Source organism: Helianthus annuus, chromosome 7 (assembly GCF_002127325.2).
Source record: "Helianthus annuus cultivar XRQ/B chromosome 7, HanXRQr2.0-SUNRISE, whole genome shotgun sequence".
Taxonomy (NCBI): Eukaryota; Viridiplantae; Streptophyta; class Magnoliopsida; order Asterales; family Asteraceae; genus Helianthus; species Helianthus annuus.
In genome coordinates this window covers 128,072,615-128,089,060 of record NC_035439.2, presented here as the reverse complement: position 1 = coordinate 128,089,060, position 16,446 = coordinate 128,072,615, and the positions used below count along the sequence as shown (strand labels likewise).

At 36.7% G+C, this 16,446-nt stretch overlaps 2 protein-coding genes across 2 annotated transcripts; one reads left to right on the top strand and one right to left on the bottom strand.

Moving 5' to 3' along the window:
• The first annotated feature begins 692 nt into the window (after positions 1 to 692).
• On the top strand, positions 693 to 12,514 carry LOC110866903 (xanthine dehydrogenase 1-like). Its single transcript, XM_035975255.1, has 13 exons — positions 693 to 1,001; positions 1,447 to 1,546; positions 2,640 to 2,748; positions 2,848 to 4,593; positions 4,972 to 5,286; positions 6,274 to 6,513; positions 6,841 to 7,125; positions 8,372 to 8,593; positions 9,178 to 9,339; positions 9,429 to 9,563; positions 10,137 to 10,373; positions 10,451 to 10,624; positions 12,108 to 12,514. Exons 1-13 carry the CDS (start codon positions 878 to 880, stop codon positions 12,348 to 12,350), a joined length of 4,092 nt encoding a protein of 1,363 aa, XP_035831148.1. The 5' UTR covers positions 693 to 877; the 3' UTR covers positions 12,351 to 12,514.
• Positions 12,515 to 13,617: 1,103 nt separating this feature from the next.
• On the bottom strand, positions 13,618 to 15,245 carry LOC118480424 (extensin-2-like). Its single transcript, XM_035975254.1, has one exon. The coding sequence runs from the start codon at positions 15,202 to 15,204 to the stop codon at positions 13,831 to 13,833; it is 1,374 nt and encodes a 457-aa protein (XP_035831147.1). The 5' UTR covers positions 15,205 to 15,245; the 3' UTR covers positions 13,618 to 13,830.
• Between the last annotated feature and the right edge of the window lie 1,201 nt (positions 15,246 to 16,446).

Genomic DNA, 16,446 nt, shown 5'->3' with positions numbered 1-16,446 from the left:
TTTGTTAATGCATTTACAATCTTACCTTTTTCAATTAATTTAGATCTAATGGTTGAGATTCTTTCTTACCTTTCTCACACTTTTGGTCTTTTTTACAATAACTCCACCCTGTAACACCATATAATACCATATAACACTATGTAACATTATATAACATTATATAACAAATATAACACTATACATCTATCATAGACATGCTATCAGACAACCTATAGTGTTATATTTGTTATATAATGATATATAGTGTTATATGGTATTATATGATGTTACATATTGTTATACGGTGTTTATATGGTGTTATATAGTATTATATATAGTGTTATAATACACTTCTTACACTTCTCACACTTTTAGCACTTTTTAAAGAATCCTCTACCTAAAAAAAACATTTATACTTTTACAAATCATTAGAGTTATGGTAAGATTAACAATATAAGTTAGATAATTAGTTTTAACTTTAAAGTAAATTTATTATCGAAACTCAAACCGTAAAACCAAACCATTAGTAAGAGTCAATTTAGTTTTAATTTTCAGAATTTACCTTAAAACCATCAAAATCGACCCTTAATTTAAACGAAAGTTTATCTTTTAAGGTAGAAACAAACTCATTAACTTTTTATATATGTTTGATGGAAACTCCAGGGGCAGATTAGTAATTTCCCATCCAGAACCAGAACCGACTCTCAGATGATCACCAGATCAGATCAGAAACAAAAACAAAAACTCAAAAAGGTAGTCAGTCCAAGTACGGAACATAACACAACAACACAAACTCATCATAATCCCCCCAATCACACTTTCAGATTCACCCACCAAACTTCCAATCAAAACCCAATTCATATTCATATCATTAAAGAAACACCAATATTGTGTTGAAATGGGGTCACTGAAGACTGAAGAGGAGATAGAAGAATCAAAGGATGCTGTTTTGTATGTTAATGGTGTCCGTAAAGTTCTTCCTGATGGTTTGGCTCACTTAACTTTACTGGAGTATCTCAGAGGTAACAAATAAATATTCATCTCTTTGTAATTTTGCTTCATGGGAGGGACTTCTTAGTTACAAATTAATTAATATTTTGTTGGACCAAATTTGGTTACCTAGCTGTAAATGGTAATTGATGTTACTGGATGATGTATATGTTTACTTGTTTTACCTAATGTTTGATGATGATGATATGAGTTTTATTAATTTCATGTGATTAGTTTTTGTTTTTCGGGTCTGCTTAAACTACACCCATTTGGATCTTTTGACACCAGTCGTATATGCGTATACCAGTCGTATATGCTTTGTTATTATGTTCGAGTCGTATAGTTCATGTAAGAAAAAAAAAAGGATATATTAGTCGTATATATTTACACGACTCGTATGTATACTTGTCAAAAGATCCATCAGGCAGGGGTGTGCTGTTATCCTGAGCCTTAACTTATTTTTTGGTGGTGATTCAGATGCAGGTTTAACCGGAACTAAGTTAGGCTGTGGTGAAGGAGGTTGTGGGGCTTGCACTCTTATGGTGTCTTACTTTGATCAAAATTCCAAGAAATGCGTGTCAGTTTGTCTTTCAACATATACATATACATATACATATACATATACATATACATATACATATACATATACATATACATATACATACACATACACATACATGGTGGGGTTCTAGAGTGAACACTAGTGTATTTGCGAACTGAGTGAACAAATCCTGGCCATTGATTTACACACGTGTATGGCTAGGATTTCATAATCAAATCGTAAAATACACTAGTGTATTTCATCATCAAATCCTGGCCATTGATTTACACACGTGTATGGCTAGGATCAGTTCACTCAGTTCGCAAATACACTAGTGTTCACTCTTGAACCGAATCCTATACATATACACATATGTGTGTTCCTTTTTCCTCTTCTTTTCTTTCTCGAGTAATATGATGAACAAAGATTCAAGTCAATTGAAAAAGTGTGGGATTTACCTAGGGTTGATTAGAGATTTAGAGCTGGGAATATTATGAGACAATGGTTAACACGAGCTTGGTTCTAAAATGCACGCATCATAAGATGCGGTGGTGAGATTGCATCGCGCGATGCGATTCCATGATGCACATCTGATCATCGATTGAGCAATGGGTTCGAGTATTTGAACAAATAGGACTAGAGATGATGAGAATATCATATATTTTAGTGTTTAAAAGTTAACAAGTTAAATATGATCTATAAATAATTTTTTAGTATTTTTTAATAACGAATGCCTCGACACGTGATGCCCGTGCGTCACACATCAGCTTTTGGGATCAAATCGAATTGGATTGGATTGCCACACGCTTTTTAAAACCAAGAACAGCACATGAATCGACAGTCGACACGAAGTTGAACGAATTAGTGTTTGTGGTAAACGGGTCCGGGTCATAAACAGGTCGGCACATTAATGCCACAATTGAAAACATGTAACGTGGTCAACTCGCTTAACCCGTTTATATATGACACGCATAACACGTTTAACTTATAAGTCTACACGGCCCGTTCTTTACCCGTTTATATATGACACGCGTAACACGTTTAACTTATAAGTACTAAAATTTGTTTTGGTTATGTAGTTCACCGGTTGTATGATTTCTTTCTTTTTTATTATTATTATTTTGGTCAGGCACCAAGCAATTAATGCTTGTTTGGCTCCACTATATTCTGTCGAAGGAATGCATGTGATCACAGTGGAAGGAGTAGGGAATCGTAAGATCGGTTTACATCCGGTTCAGGTAGAGTTTACTTCCATCAATTTCGTTATACGAAACAGGTTTATAGCCACTGTGAAATATATATTGTTAATATATACATTTCTTGTAAAATATATACAGGAATCATTAGCTAGTCGTCACGGTTCACAATGTGGATTTTGTACACCGGGATTTATCATGTCAATGTATGCACTATTAAGATCCAGCAAAACCCCACCTACGGAAGAGCAAATTGAAGAAAGCCTTGCGGGAAATTTATGTCGATGCACCGGTTATCGACCGATTCTCGATGCGTTTCGAGTCTTTGCAAAAAGCAATGATTCGTTATACACAAGTGGTTCTGTTACATCACAAGAACCTAAAAACGGCGAGTTTATTTGCCCTTCAACTGGCAAACCGTGCTCTTGTGGGCCCAACAAAGAAACCGTCGAAAAATCTGATGTTTGCCAAAGTGGCTATAAAGCTGTTTCGTATAACGAAACTGACGGAAGTTCGTATACAGACAAAGAACTCATATTCCCACCTCAGCTTTTATTGAGGAAATCAAGTTATTTAAGTTTAAGCGGATTTAACGGGATCAAGTGGCATAGACCGTTACTGTTAAAACACGTATTGGAGTTGAAGTCGAGATATCCCAACGCAAAGTTGGTCGTAGGAAACACGGAAGTGGGAATCGAAACTCGGTTAAAGAAAATTCACTACCCGGTTTTTATATCGGTTACCCATGTACCCGAGCTTAATATTTTGACCGTTGACCACGATGGAATCGAGATCGGTGCTGGTGTTCGGCTCTCCGAGCTTCAAAACTTTTTAAAAAAAGTTATTGAAGAACGTCCGGTTTACGAAACATCTTCTTGTAAGGCTATCGTCGAACAAATAAAATGGTTTGCGGGGACGCAAATACGAAATGTTGCGTCGGTTGGTGGGAATATATGCACCGCAAGCCCGATTTCCGACTTGAATCCACTTTGGATGGCGGCACGAGCAAAATTCAAAGTTGTTGACGGTAAAGGAAACGTTAGAAACGTTTTGGCGGAGAATTTCTTTTTGGGTTATCGTAAAGTGGATTTGGGGAGTAACGAGATTCTTTTATCGGTTTTGCTTCCGTGGACTTGTGAGTTTGAGTACGTAAAAGAATTTAAGCAGGCTCATAGACGGGATGATGATATTGCACTTGTAAATGGCGGGATGCGTGTTTTTCTCAAAAAACGCGATAAAAAATGGATCGTTTCCGATGCGAGTATCGTGTACGGTGGTGTTGCTCCGGTTTCGTTATCAGCTGTAAAAACGAAAGATTATTTAATCGGGAAGGCGTGGAATAAGGAGCTCTTGCAGAACTCGTTGGAAATCTTGAAGCAGGATGTCGTGATTTCGGAAAACGCGCCAGGTGGCATGGTGGAGTTTCGTAAATCATTGACGTTAAGTTTCTTTTTCAAATTCTTTTTATGGGTATCTCATCAGATGAACGGTCAAGATTCGTTTAACGAATCCGTACCCACATCACATTTATCCGCTATTGAGTCCTTTCACCGTCCATCGTTCACGGGTAGTCAAGATTACAAAATTACGAAACAGGGGACTGCGGTGGGGTCCCCAGAGGTTCATATGTCGGCAAGACTTCAGGTAACGGGAGAGGCTGAGTACACCGATGACACCCTGATGCCACCTGGCGGTTTACACGCTGCTTTGATATTAAGTAAAAAGCCTCATGCTCGTTTACTTACGATTGATGATTCGGGTGCCAGGTCATCACCGGGATTTGCTGGCATCTTTTTCGCCAAAGATATCCCGGGTAGCAATATTACCGGCCCTGTTATTGAAGATGAGGAAGTTTTTGCTTCCGATATCGTCACTTGTGTTGGTCAGGTACATAATTTCAGAACTTACGGTATTGGTTAAAGCTTAAAGATAGAAAAATGCGTGAGTAGCAGTGGCGAAGCTTGAGATTTCCGACCGGGGGGGGGGGTCGGAAGTCACCGAACCTAAAATTATACCTAAATGGTTATAAAACCGGGAGGTCGAAAATGTATATACCTAAAAAATTCTATACGAAAACTACATACCGAACACTACTGAGTGAAAAGTTCGGGGGGGGGGGGGGGGTCGGGCGCCCCCTCCGGCCCCAACTATGCCCATTGTGAGCAGGTCGGGTTGGATAACGGGTCGGCCAACCCAGAAACATTTTTACTTTCTTTTCTAAAAGTATCTCTTATCTCTATAAATTTTATATCCTAATTTACGCAGGTTATAGGAGTAGTTGTCGCCGACACTCACGAAAACGCAAAGATCGCAGCGAGAAAAGTGGTCATCGATTATGAAGATCTGCCAGCTATATTATCCATAGAGGATGCTGTCAAGTTCAAAAGTTTCCATCCAAATACTCATAGGCGTTTAAGTAAAGGGGACGTTGACCTTTGTTTTCAATCAGACCAATGTCATAAGATCATTGAGGGCGAGGTTCATATTGGTGGTCAAGAACACTTTTATTTGGAGCCACAAAGCACCTTCGTTTGGACTATGGATGGTGGCAATGAGGTTCACATGATTTCATCAACTCAGGTAAGCAGCAAATGCTTTGGCATGTTAAGGTGGTGTTCCGATTTATGTTTTTGTAACTAATATTTGTCGTAAGTCGTAACTCCACAAATAACCGGTTTCAAACCGGCCACCACAAAATCGATTGTAAGAGACGACAAAGTTTTGTCCCTTCCCACAATTAGGGGTGCTCAAAAAGCTCGTAGCTCGCGGCTCACTTGAAGCTCGCTCAGAAAAAGCTTGATTCGTAAACGAGCCGAGCTTGAGCTAGGTCTGGCTCGGTGCGAGCCGCCGAGCCGGCTCGAATTATTTTATTTTATATATATTAACTTTAATTTTAAATGTATTAAAATAAAAAAAATGTGGGGGAGAGGGTTGAATTATTAAATTTTTGAAGTTTAATTAATCAATAATGTATATAAATATTGGAAAAAAAAACAAAAATTATACATGTAATACTTTAAAATGCCTTTTGGTCTTTAAAATCTTAGGAAAAAAAAATACATGTATATGTTTGAGTTATTGTTTTTTATGTTCTTAGTATTTGTAAAAAAAAAAAAAAAAACTAACGAGCGCACTCGATTGGGCTTGACCTGGCTCGAACTTTTTACGAGACGAGCTTGAGCTCGGCTTTTCAACTCGATAAAATAACGAGCCGAGCCAAGCTAAGCTGTGGCTCGTTTAAGTTCGAGCTGGAGCTCAACCTGACTCGGCTCGATTACAAACTACCCACAATGACGTCGATTTTTGTCATTACTCATTTGATCTAGTATCAGAATTTACAAAACACTCACATCTGATTATTAGAGCTTCAAACAACTAAAGCGCATCCGAACACTAGTTCCTACACCCCGTTTTATTACAAATGATTATCTGGTTCTGAGTATTTAATATCACATAATCACTTTCAAAACACGCACCCAAACACCCGAGCGTCTTTCATACATTTCTGATTAAAATGCGTCTTTATTTCACACCAATTACTTTTAATATGTTTTTGCTTGTATTTAGGCACCACAAAAGCACCAAAAGTATGTGGCGCACGTGCTCGGTCTTCCAATGTCAAAAGTGGTTTGCAAAGTGAAACGAATTGGTGGTGGATTTGGCGGGAAAGAGACCAGATCAGCTTTCTTTGCAGCGGTTGCATCTGTACCAGCATATTTGTTAAATTGTCCTGTTAAACTTACATTAGATAGAGATGTAGATATGCAAGTAACTGGTCAGCGACATAGCTTTCTTGGAAAATATAAGGTATGATCAATGTTTTGAAAACCGGACTGGCCGGTCTGGTTCACCCTATCAAACCCGTATTGAGTCTAACCGGCCGATTGGACCGGGAAACAGCGGTCGGATCGGAAAACCGGGTGGTTGAACCGGATTTTGAATAAAAAATTTCAGTTTTATCCTATTTATTTTACAATATTTACGGCATCACCCAGTTCTTACATCCGATCCGACCGGTTCGATCAGTGGACCAGTAATTAGACCGGTTCAACGTCCGGTCTGGTCCTGAAAACTAGTCAAAGTTAAGGTTTGACTTTATTGTAGACTAAACTGGTGACATGAATTTAAATATAGGTCGGATTCACAAATGAAGGCAAGGTGCTTGCGTTAGATCTTGAAATCTATAACAACGCAGGGAATTCACTTGATTTATCTCTAGCAATACTTGAACGCTCAATGTATCACTCAGATAATGTTTATGAGATTCCAAATGTTAGAATTAATGGAAATGTTTGTTTCACCAATTATCCTAGTAACACGGCCTTTAGAGGGTTCGGTGGGCCCCAAGGTATGCTTGTTTCCGAGAATTGGATTCAAAGAATAGCTACGGAAGTTAACAAAAGCCCAGAAGATATCAGAGTACGTATAAGAATACAAAGCAATATTTGTTATATATATATGTGTGTGTGTATCAAATATTCAAATATGTGTATGTGTGTATCAAATATGTGTATGTGTATGTGCAATATTTGTTATATATATATATATGTGTGTGTGTGTGTGTGTGTGTGTGTCAAATATGTATATGCAAATCAAATATTCAAATATGTGTATGTGTGTATCAAATATGTGTATGTGTATGTGCAATATTTGTTATATATATAGGCAAATTGGAAATAAATAATCCCAACTCACTGTTATTGGCCAATAATAATCCCAACTCATTTAATCACCAATAATAATCCGAACTATTCACTTTTGTTTGTAAAATACTCCCACGTTAAAAAAACACTAACTAGGTTAAAATATTGCTGATGTGGCTTAACATGTGTGGACTGACCTGGCTGGTTAACATCTTACTTGTGTATAAAATGATTATCAGCCTCATTTGCACACACAATGGCACTCTCCTTCAAAACCCTAATTCTACAAATTGGGCAAATTCAGTCGATTGTGTGAGCAAATGAGGCTGATAATCATTTTATACACAGGTAAGATGTTAACCAGCCATGTCAGTCCACACATGTTAAGCCACATCAGCAATATTTTAACCTAGTTAGTGTTTTTTTTAACGTGGGAGTATTTTACAAACAAAAGTGAATAGTTCGGATTATTATTGGTGATTAAATGAGTTGGGATTAATATTGGCCAATAACAGTGAGTTGGGATTATTTATTTCCAATTTGCCTATATATATATATGTGTGTGTGTGTGTGTCAAATATGTATATGCAATATTTGTTATATATATGTGTGTGTGTATCAAATATGTGTATATGTATGTGTAATATTTGTTATATGTGTGTGTGTGTGTCAAATATGTATATGCAATATTTGTTATATATATATATGTGTGTGTGTGTGTGTGTGTGTATCAAATATGTGTATATGTATGTGTAATATTTGTTATATATGTGTGTGTGTGTCAAATATGTATATGCAATATTTGTTATACATATATATGTGTGTGTGTGTGTGTGTATCAAATATGTGTGTGTGTAATATTTGTTATATATATATATATGTGTGTGTGTGTGTGTGTGTGTGTCACAAATATGTATATGCAATATTTGTTTATATATATGTGTGTGTGTGTGTCAAATATGTATATGTATATGTTTTGAGATTACTATTTGTTATTATTAAAAAGTATGATTCTGTTCCAGGAAATAAATTTCAATAGTGAAGGGTCAATATTACACTACGGTCAAAAACTTCAAGACTGTACTTTGCAACGGCTGTGGGATGAACTCAAGAAATCCTGCAACTTCGTGAAAGTTAGAAGTGAAGTTGCAGATTTCAATCGTAATAATCGGTGGAAGAAGCGTGGAGTTGCTATGATTCCAACTAAATTTGGTATTTCGTTTACAACAAAGTTCATGAACCAGGTGATTTTTGTTCGACATAAAAGACTATTTTTGTTTGCTTTTCATGTTTATGTTTACGACACTTGACAATAATGTGATTCTTGGTCCTTTTATGTATAAACTTTAAAGTACACGGATGGTCCCTGTGGTTTACCAAAGTTTTGAATTTGGTCCCTCGCTTTCAAAAAGTACACGGATGATCCCTGTGGTTTGCACTTTGTAACGCATTTAGTCCCTAGCCAACAGATCTAAAGGTTTCTAGCATGTCCAAGTTATGGACCAAATGCGTTACAAAGTGCAAACCATAGGGACCATCCATGTACTTCGAGAAAAATCCGGGACTAAATGCGTTACAGAGTGCAAACTACAGGGACCATCTGTGTACTTTTCGCAAGCTAGGGACCAAATCCAAAATTTTGGTAAACTACAGGGACCATCCGTTTACTTTGAACTTTATAAACAATAAAAACACATAAACACACTTTTCTACAACACGCTTTATTACAGCGATTATCTGACTATAATTATCCAAAATCACATAATCACTTTCGAAACGAACATGCAAAACCCCACTAAATGTATGTATTTGTATTTATCTACTACAGGCAGGCGCACTGGTTCAAGTTTATACAGACGGAACTGTGTTGGTCACGCACGGTGGTGTTGAGATGGGCCAGGGTTTACATACGAAAGTGGCCCAAATTGCCGCTTCTGCTTTTGAAATCCCTCTTAGTTCAGTGTTTATTTCCGAAACAAGTACCGACAAGGTAAAAATAGACTTATAATTAAAATAATAATATCACATTTAAATGCGACACTCTTTAATTTTTTTCATAACGGCTTTATTTGTCCTTAGGTTCCTAATGCATCTCCAACGGCAGCTTCCGCTAGCTCTGATATGTACGGGGCCGCGGTTTTGGATGCTTGCATGCAAATAAAAGCGAGAATGGAGCCAATTGCATCGTTGAAAAAACATACTTCTTTTGTGGAGGTACATTAATGACACTTCGTTAAGTGTTTTTTTTTCTTTTTTTACATCGTTTTCTCAACTTTCAGCATTGACGCTTACACCCCTTAACTTTCTAAAAAGTTTGTAAAATGTCGTTTTGACCCACTTGAGTTTTAAAGTTTCAAGTTCATACCATTTCTTAAGTTAAACAAACACTATTTTCTTATGTTCTTATTTTTATGTACGTGTCGGTATAAATTCGAGTTGGTTTACATTACGACGTAAATGAGTCAGGTCAAATATAATACGTTTTCGTGCTAATATTCATGTACGTTTTCAGTTGATTTACGTTTTGACGTAACTTTTGTTCGGAAACTAGTCAGGTCAAATATAATACGTTTTTATTAGACGGTATAAATTCGAGTTATTTTACGTTTGCTAAAATTACTAGTATTATCAACAAAACGGATTTATTTATTTATTTATTTATTTATTTCTTTTGTAAGGCTGTCTACATCTTACCCCCCTCAGACCCTACCTTAGCTTTGCTATTGGTGGGATTTACTGAGTATGATGATGATGATGATGATGATGATTTATTTATTTCTTTTGCAGTTGGTAAACGCATGCTATTTTGAGCGTATAGACCTTTCAGCACACGGGTTTCACATCGTTCCCGACATAGGTTTCGACTGGAAAACCGGTAAAGGTCACCCATTCAGGTATTTCACATACGGAGCTGCGTTTGCTGAGGTGGAAATCGACACACTAACCGGGGATTTCCACACCCGGGCTGCTGATGTCATTTTGGATCTCGGATTCTCCATCAATCCAGCCATTGATGTTGGACAGGTGCATTTCACTTTTCTGCTTATCAATTATGTAACTATAGCAACGGTTTATTGATGTTTTTGCGTATTCCCGTACAGATTGAAGGAGCGTTTGTGCAAGGTATGGGATGGGTGGCTCTCGAGGAGCTGAAATGGGGTGATGCTGCTCACAAATGGATTCCACCAGGTTGCTTGTTCACTTCGGGTCCCGGAAATTATAAAATTCCGTCCGTCAATGATGTTCCGTTCAAATTCAAGGTTTCGCTATTGAAGGTATATATAACAACACTTCATTATAAAACAATTTTGCAAGGGTGTTCTACGAATCGAATAACAAATTTTCGAATTAATCAAATCGAATTTTTCGAATTTTTATTTACTTTTACTTGAATTTGAATTTTATCTATCCTGTTCGAATTCGTATTTGAATTTTACGCCCAGTTCAAAATTCGATTCAATCCGTATTTGAAACTCGAGTTCAATTCGAATTCGGATGGATTCGATTTTAATTCAAATTCACCCTAGATGGTAAATTATTTTTTTCTATGTGTGTGTATATATTTATACTAGGTTATAACCCCGTGTATTACACGGGTTGAATAAATGAATTTTATATACCAAATAATAAAACATTATCTTTTTAAAAGCCTCCTTTATTGCACGGGTTGAAGAAATGTAATTTTATATATTAAATAATAAAATAAGTTATATCTATAAGAACCATACGTATTGTACGGGTTGAATAAATGTAATATTATATACCAAATAATAAAAAAAATTATATCTTTTAAACCATTGTATTACACGGGTTGAATAAATGTAATATTGTTTACCAAATAATAAAAAAAGTTATATTTTTAAAAACCCTCGTGTATTACATGGGTTGAATAAATATGATTTTATATACCAAATAATAAAAAAAATATATTTAAAAAAACTAACGGATTTTTTTTTTTATATTTAAAGTAGGATAAGATTGAATATTAATCTGAACTGACGGATTTTTTTATATTTAAAGTAGGATAAGATTGAATATTAATCTTTATTTATTTAGTTAATATAAGATTGAAAAATCATATGATTGAATAGGTGGGAGGTTGTATGATGATAAATCGGTTAACCGTACTGAATGATAAAGATAATAGTGATTGTTGAACAAATTAATTAATCGAATTTAACAGAAACATTTGTGATGTTAGGTGGATTTTTTTTAATTATTTGAAAGTTAATATCAACTTTGGAATTCGTATGAATTCTTATTAGATTTGATTAAATATTATTGATAATAAAAATTTGTATTAGATTAGATTTTAGATTTGATTAAATATTATTAATAATAAAAATTTGTATTAATTTAGATTAAATATTATTATTATTAGTATTATTAATAATTTTTAATCAATTAAATGAGAGAATGACAAGTGTCCCAAAACAAGTTTCTTTTATTATAGTAGATAGATATAAATACAAAAATATATATATGTATAATTAATTTGAATTTTGAATCGAATCAAATTAGAAGTCATAAATTTATATTTGATTCGATTTGGATTACCTGACTCGAATTTGAATCAAATCGAATCGAATGGAACAGACGAACACGGATATTTGAAAACCGAATTCTAAGCTTGATAATCGAATTCGAATCGAATACTGAACACCCCTATAATTTTGTAAAAACAAAAAAAAAAAAAAATGAATAAAATAGATCAAGTTTATATAAGTACATTTGTAGTTAATTTGTTTTGTAATATAGGATGCACCAAATGACAAGGCCATACATTCATCAAAAGCTGTTGGTGAACCTCCATTTTTTCTGGCATCATCAGTCTTCTTTGCGATAAAAGACGCAATTATAGCCGCAAGAGCTGAATCAGGGTCTCATGGTTGGTTTCCTCTTGACAATCCTGCAACTCCGGAACGAATTCGGATGGCATGTGCTGATGAGTTTACCGCACCCTTTGTCAAATCCGATTTCCGACCCAAACTCAGCGTTTAGCGAGTGTTCAACCAAGTTCACGCGCGAAGCACGCTGTGGTGTATGTACAATGAACATTTTGTATAGTTGTTTAATTTGATGTCAAAACAGTCATCGACCTCTTATGAACTTGGTAAAATGTTAAAAGTTTATTAATGACTGATTATATGTTGATTTCTAAATCATCTTTCAGAGCATTACAATAATTTTCATATTAATAAATTATTATGACAAATTTGTGAGTGTTGTCTTGGTTGATTTCTAAATAATTTTTATAAACATTACAAGATTTATTAGTTCAACCTGTTTTACCACCCATTCAATCCGTTTATAACCTGTCAAAACCGTTTATTTACAACTTGTTAACCTGTTTGTGAGTCATGGCGGAGCTTGAACGAAAACTCAGTTAGTGTCGAACTCTCAATATTTACACTATAAAACTCTAATTTCGGTAAAATTAACACTACAGGAAAAACGGTGGGGTATAAGGCTTTGCCAATGGAGTCATCAATTATCTGACTCACTTGGATAAACTGGACATGTTTGGGTTACGTAATTTTAAGCCCTATGCTAGGGTTGATGTCTTATAAACGAATAAGTATATGGGCCGGCTTCATCAATAGTTGGAACAACATAAAACAAGACTGGTTATTTTATTTATTAAGTTATGTGTTTGATAAGACATTTGTATTATAGCTTAGAGAGGGTTTGGACCTAGCTGGACCCATGCATATGGTTTGAAATATGTAACGTTTATATATATAGGTTTCGGTTCAATTAAGAACCATCACGAGTTGTGAGAACTATGAGAACTCCTACTTCCCGCGCGAGTTGGGCCACAATTTTTTGCACAAACGCAGATGAAAATATTATAAACACATCTTTAAAAAAAGGTAAAAAAATTGTCGAGTCGGTAGTTTTGCCTGATGTAAGTTTTGTTTACACGTTGATGTAAATTTTTTTACGGCGATGAATTTTTTTTACACCTCATGTAAATTTGTGCATGCGACATTTTTTTTCTCATGGTTCTCACAACTCAAGATGGTTCTCATTTTATCCTAACCCTCTATATATATCTGCATAAAGTTAGTATGTACACATTGTTAATTATATATTCATCACCCCAGAAAGTAAATATGATAATCTCGATCTTGATTGTCAAGTTCATATGACAATATTCTTATAACAAATGCCATTTCAATGGATTGCTTGCTTTTATAATTGGCAAAGAGAAGAATATACTACAGACAATGATAATTATATTATGCACATAAGTAACTGAAGAGTATGAACCATATATATGTGTTTTCATTGATAAAAAGAATAACATAATTGTTTCATAAAATAATGATAAACAAAGGTCAATGCATGTTTGGACCTTATTAACTCACAACACTTGATCAAGAATGATGAAATGAAATAAATAGTTTAAGAAGGTGACTTTATAATGATGTAATCAGTTAACATTGTCTGATTATGCCTGATTGAAGATGTGCGTGATTTAATAATGTCTTGGTGGTGGTGGAGACTTATAATAGTAAGCCGGAGGAGGGGGAGACTTTGATGATGGATGTGGTGATTTGTATATGTGAGTAGGTGGCGGGGATGGCGATGGTGGAGGAGGAGATTTGTAGATATAGGGAGGTGGTGGGGATGGTGAAGGTGGAGGGGGAGACATGTAGATGTATGGAGGTGGTGGGCATGGCGATGGTGGGGGAGGAGACCTGTAGATGTATGGAGGCGGTGGTGATGGCGATGGTGGGGGAGGAGATTTGTAAATGTACGGAGGTGGTGGGGATGGAGATGGAGGGGGAGGAGACTTGTAGACATAAGGAGGTGGAGGTGATGGCGATGGTGGGGGAGGAGATTTGTAAATGTATGGAGGTGGTGGGGATGGAGATGGAGGGGGAGGAGACTTGTAGACATAAGGAGGTGGAGGTGATGGCGATGGTGGGGGAGGAGATTTGTAAATGTATGGAGGTGGTGGGGATGGAGATGGAGGGGGAGGAGACTTGTAGACATAAGGAGGTGGCGGGGATGGCGATGGTGGAGGGGGAGACTTGTAGATGTATGGAGGCGGTGGGGATGGGGATGGCGGGGGTGGAAACTTGTATACATATGGAGGTGGTGGGGAAGGTGACGGTGGAGGGGGAGATTTGTAAATGTATGGTAGTGGTGGTGGGGATGGTGATGGAGGAGGTGGTGATTTGTACACATATGGAGGTGGCGGTGATGGTGACGGGGGAGGTGGAGACTTGTACACATACGGAGGTGGTGGGGATGGCGATGGAGGAGGCGGAGACCTGTACACATACGGAGGTGGTGGGGATGGCGATGGAGGAGGCGGAGACTTGTAGACATACGGAGGTGGTGGGGATGGCGATGGAGGAGGCGGAGACTTGTACACATACGGAGGTGGTGGGGACGGCGATGGAGGAGGCGGAGACTTGTACACATACGGAGGTGGTGGTGACGGTGATGGCGGTGGTGGAGACTTATACACGTACGAAGGTGGTGGTGAATGTGCTGGTGGCGGTGGAGACTTATACACATATGACAGTGGGGGTGAATGTGATGGTGGTGGTGGAGACTTGTAAACATAAGGAGGTGGTGGAGACTTGTAGATATACGAATGAGGAGGAGATTTATGAAGATAAGGTAGATGCGGCCATGTGTGCTTCACCGGCGGTGGAGACTTGTAAACATAAGGCGACTTGGGAAAATTATGTTTCAACGGTTGTGGCCATTTCGAACCATAAGAGTGTTGTGGTTCATAACCATAAGGTTTGTCAGCAATGACAAGAGTAGCAACCAACAAGAAAACAAAAGCATACACATGCTGAGGCCTATGCCTCAACACCCCAAGACTTCTCATGCTAATTAAGACACCCTCTTCTTTACAAGACTAAATGTTGTTTTTGTGTTTAAATGGTTTGATAGAACCCTATTTATAGAAATGGTGTACATTTTTTTTATTACATATTACAAGCTGTCACAATATTTTTTTATTAGTGCGAGTTGGATATGATTATTGATTTAATGGTTTCCCACTCAGTGTTCATTTTATGAGCAATAAACTAATAAGTCAAAGATGTTACACATCTAAAATTCAAAGAGTTGTTGGTGAGTGCCTTTAACTTATATTGTCATGTTATGTATTAAACGCGTAACCCATATAGTTGTAGCATGTTTTCCAATCTAGTTAAATATATTTAAAATTTGTTGATAAGTTTTGTTGAAAATGTAATTTTATTAATAATCATTGTACATTATCTGAATTTTAAACAACTAAAGTTTCGTTTATTTATTTTTATATAAAACATTTCTTATATAACTAGTCACAAAGGCAAAAGTGTTTCAAATTTTCTGAATGAGGTGTTTGATTTTTTTTTGTTGGTAATAGACGAACTATATATGTAATTTGTGTATTGCTCCTGTTAGATGCAACAAATATTTGGCTGGTTAGGCAAAAGGGTTGAAGGGTTCAATTTTGCCTAACGCAGGCCGTGGGGTCCCCCCACGTTTGCAAGACGTGGAAGGAGGTTCACTAGTTTGTTTTAGTTGTTTGCTAAAGATCCTCCTCTGAAGTTCATTCAGATTCGGATGAAGCAACAAAAGGAATGTGTATGTTAGACGTGAAAGAAAGAGAGTGACTTGCTTGAAACAAGAACTCAATGTGAATGACCAGAGATCTTAGTAATCAGGACTGGTCAGGAATGTCCGTTTAATGAAATGAAGTGCTGAATTTATAGGAGAAGACATCTCCCAAAGAGGGATGCATTTGACTAGTGACCTTGCTTGCAGTGAGGGGCTTACCCTTTCGGGGGTTAAAGCCTTTTGACCCCTGGATAATAGAGTGTGTTCTGTTGAACCTGCATTGCTTTTGCGGCTGGCGAGTTGGTGGAGATGTGACCATTTACTGTTCTCACGCTGCCTTACTTTATTTCGGTTCCTCAGATTTTTAACCTTTGAACCATTTTGCTTTTTTGGCATTCATGCATTAAAGTCATTTATTTTGGTTCTGGGCTACCCCCGTCATCAGCCCCCCAAGTCAGAGGTTTTTGGGGAATGAGCTCAAAGACTTCTGACTTTTGTGCATGTGTTTTCCTGCCTAGAG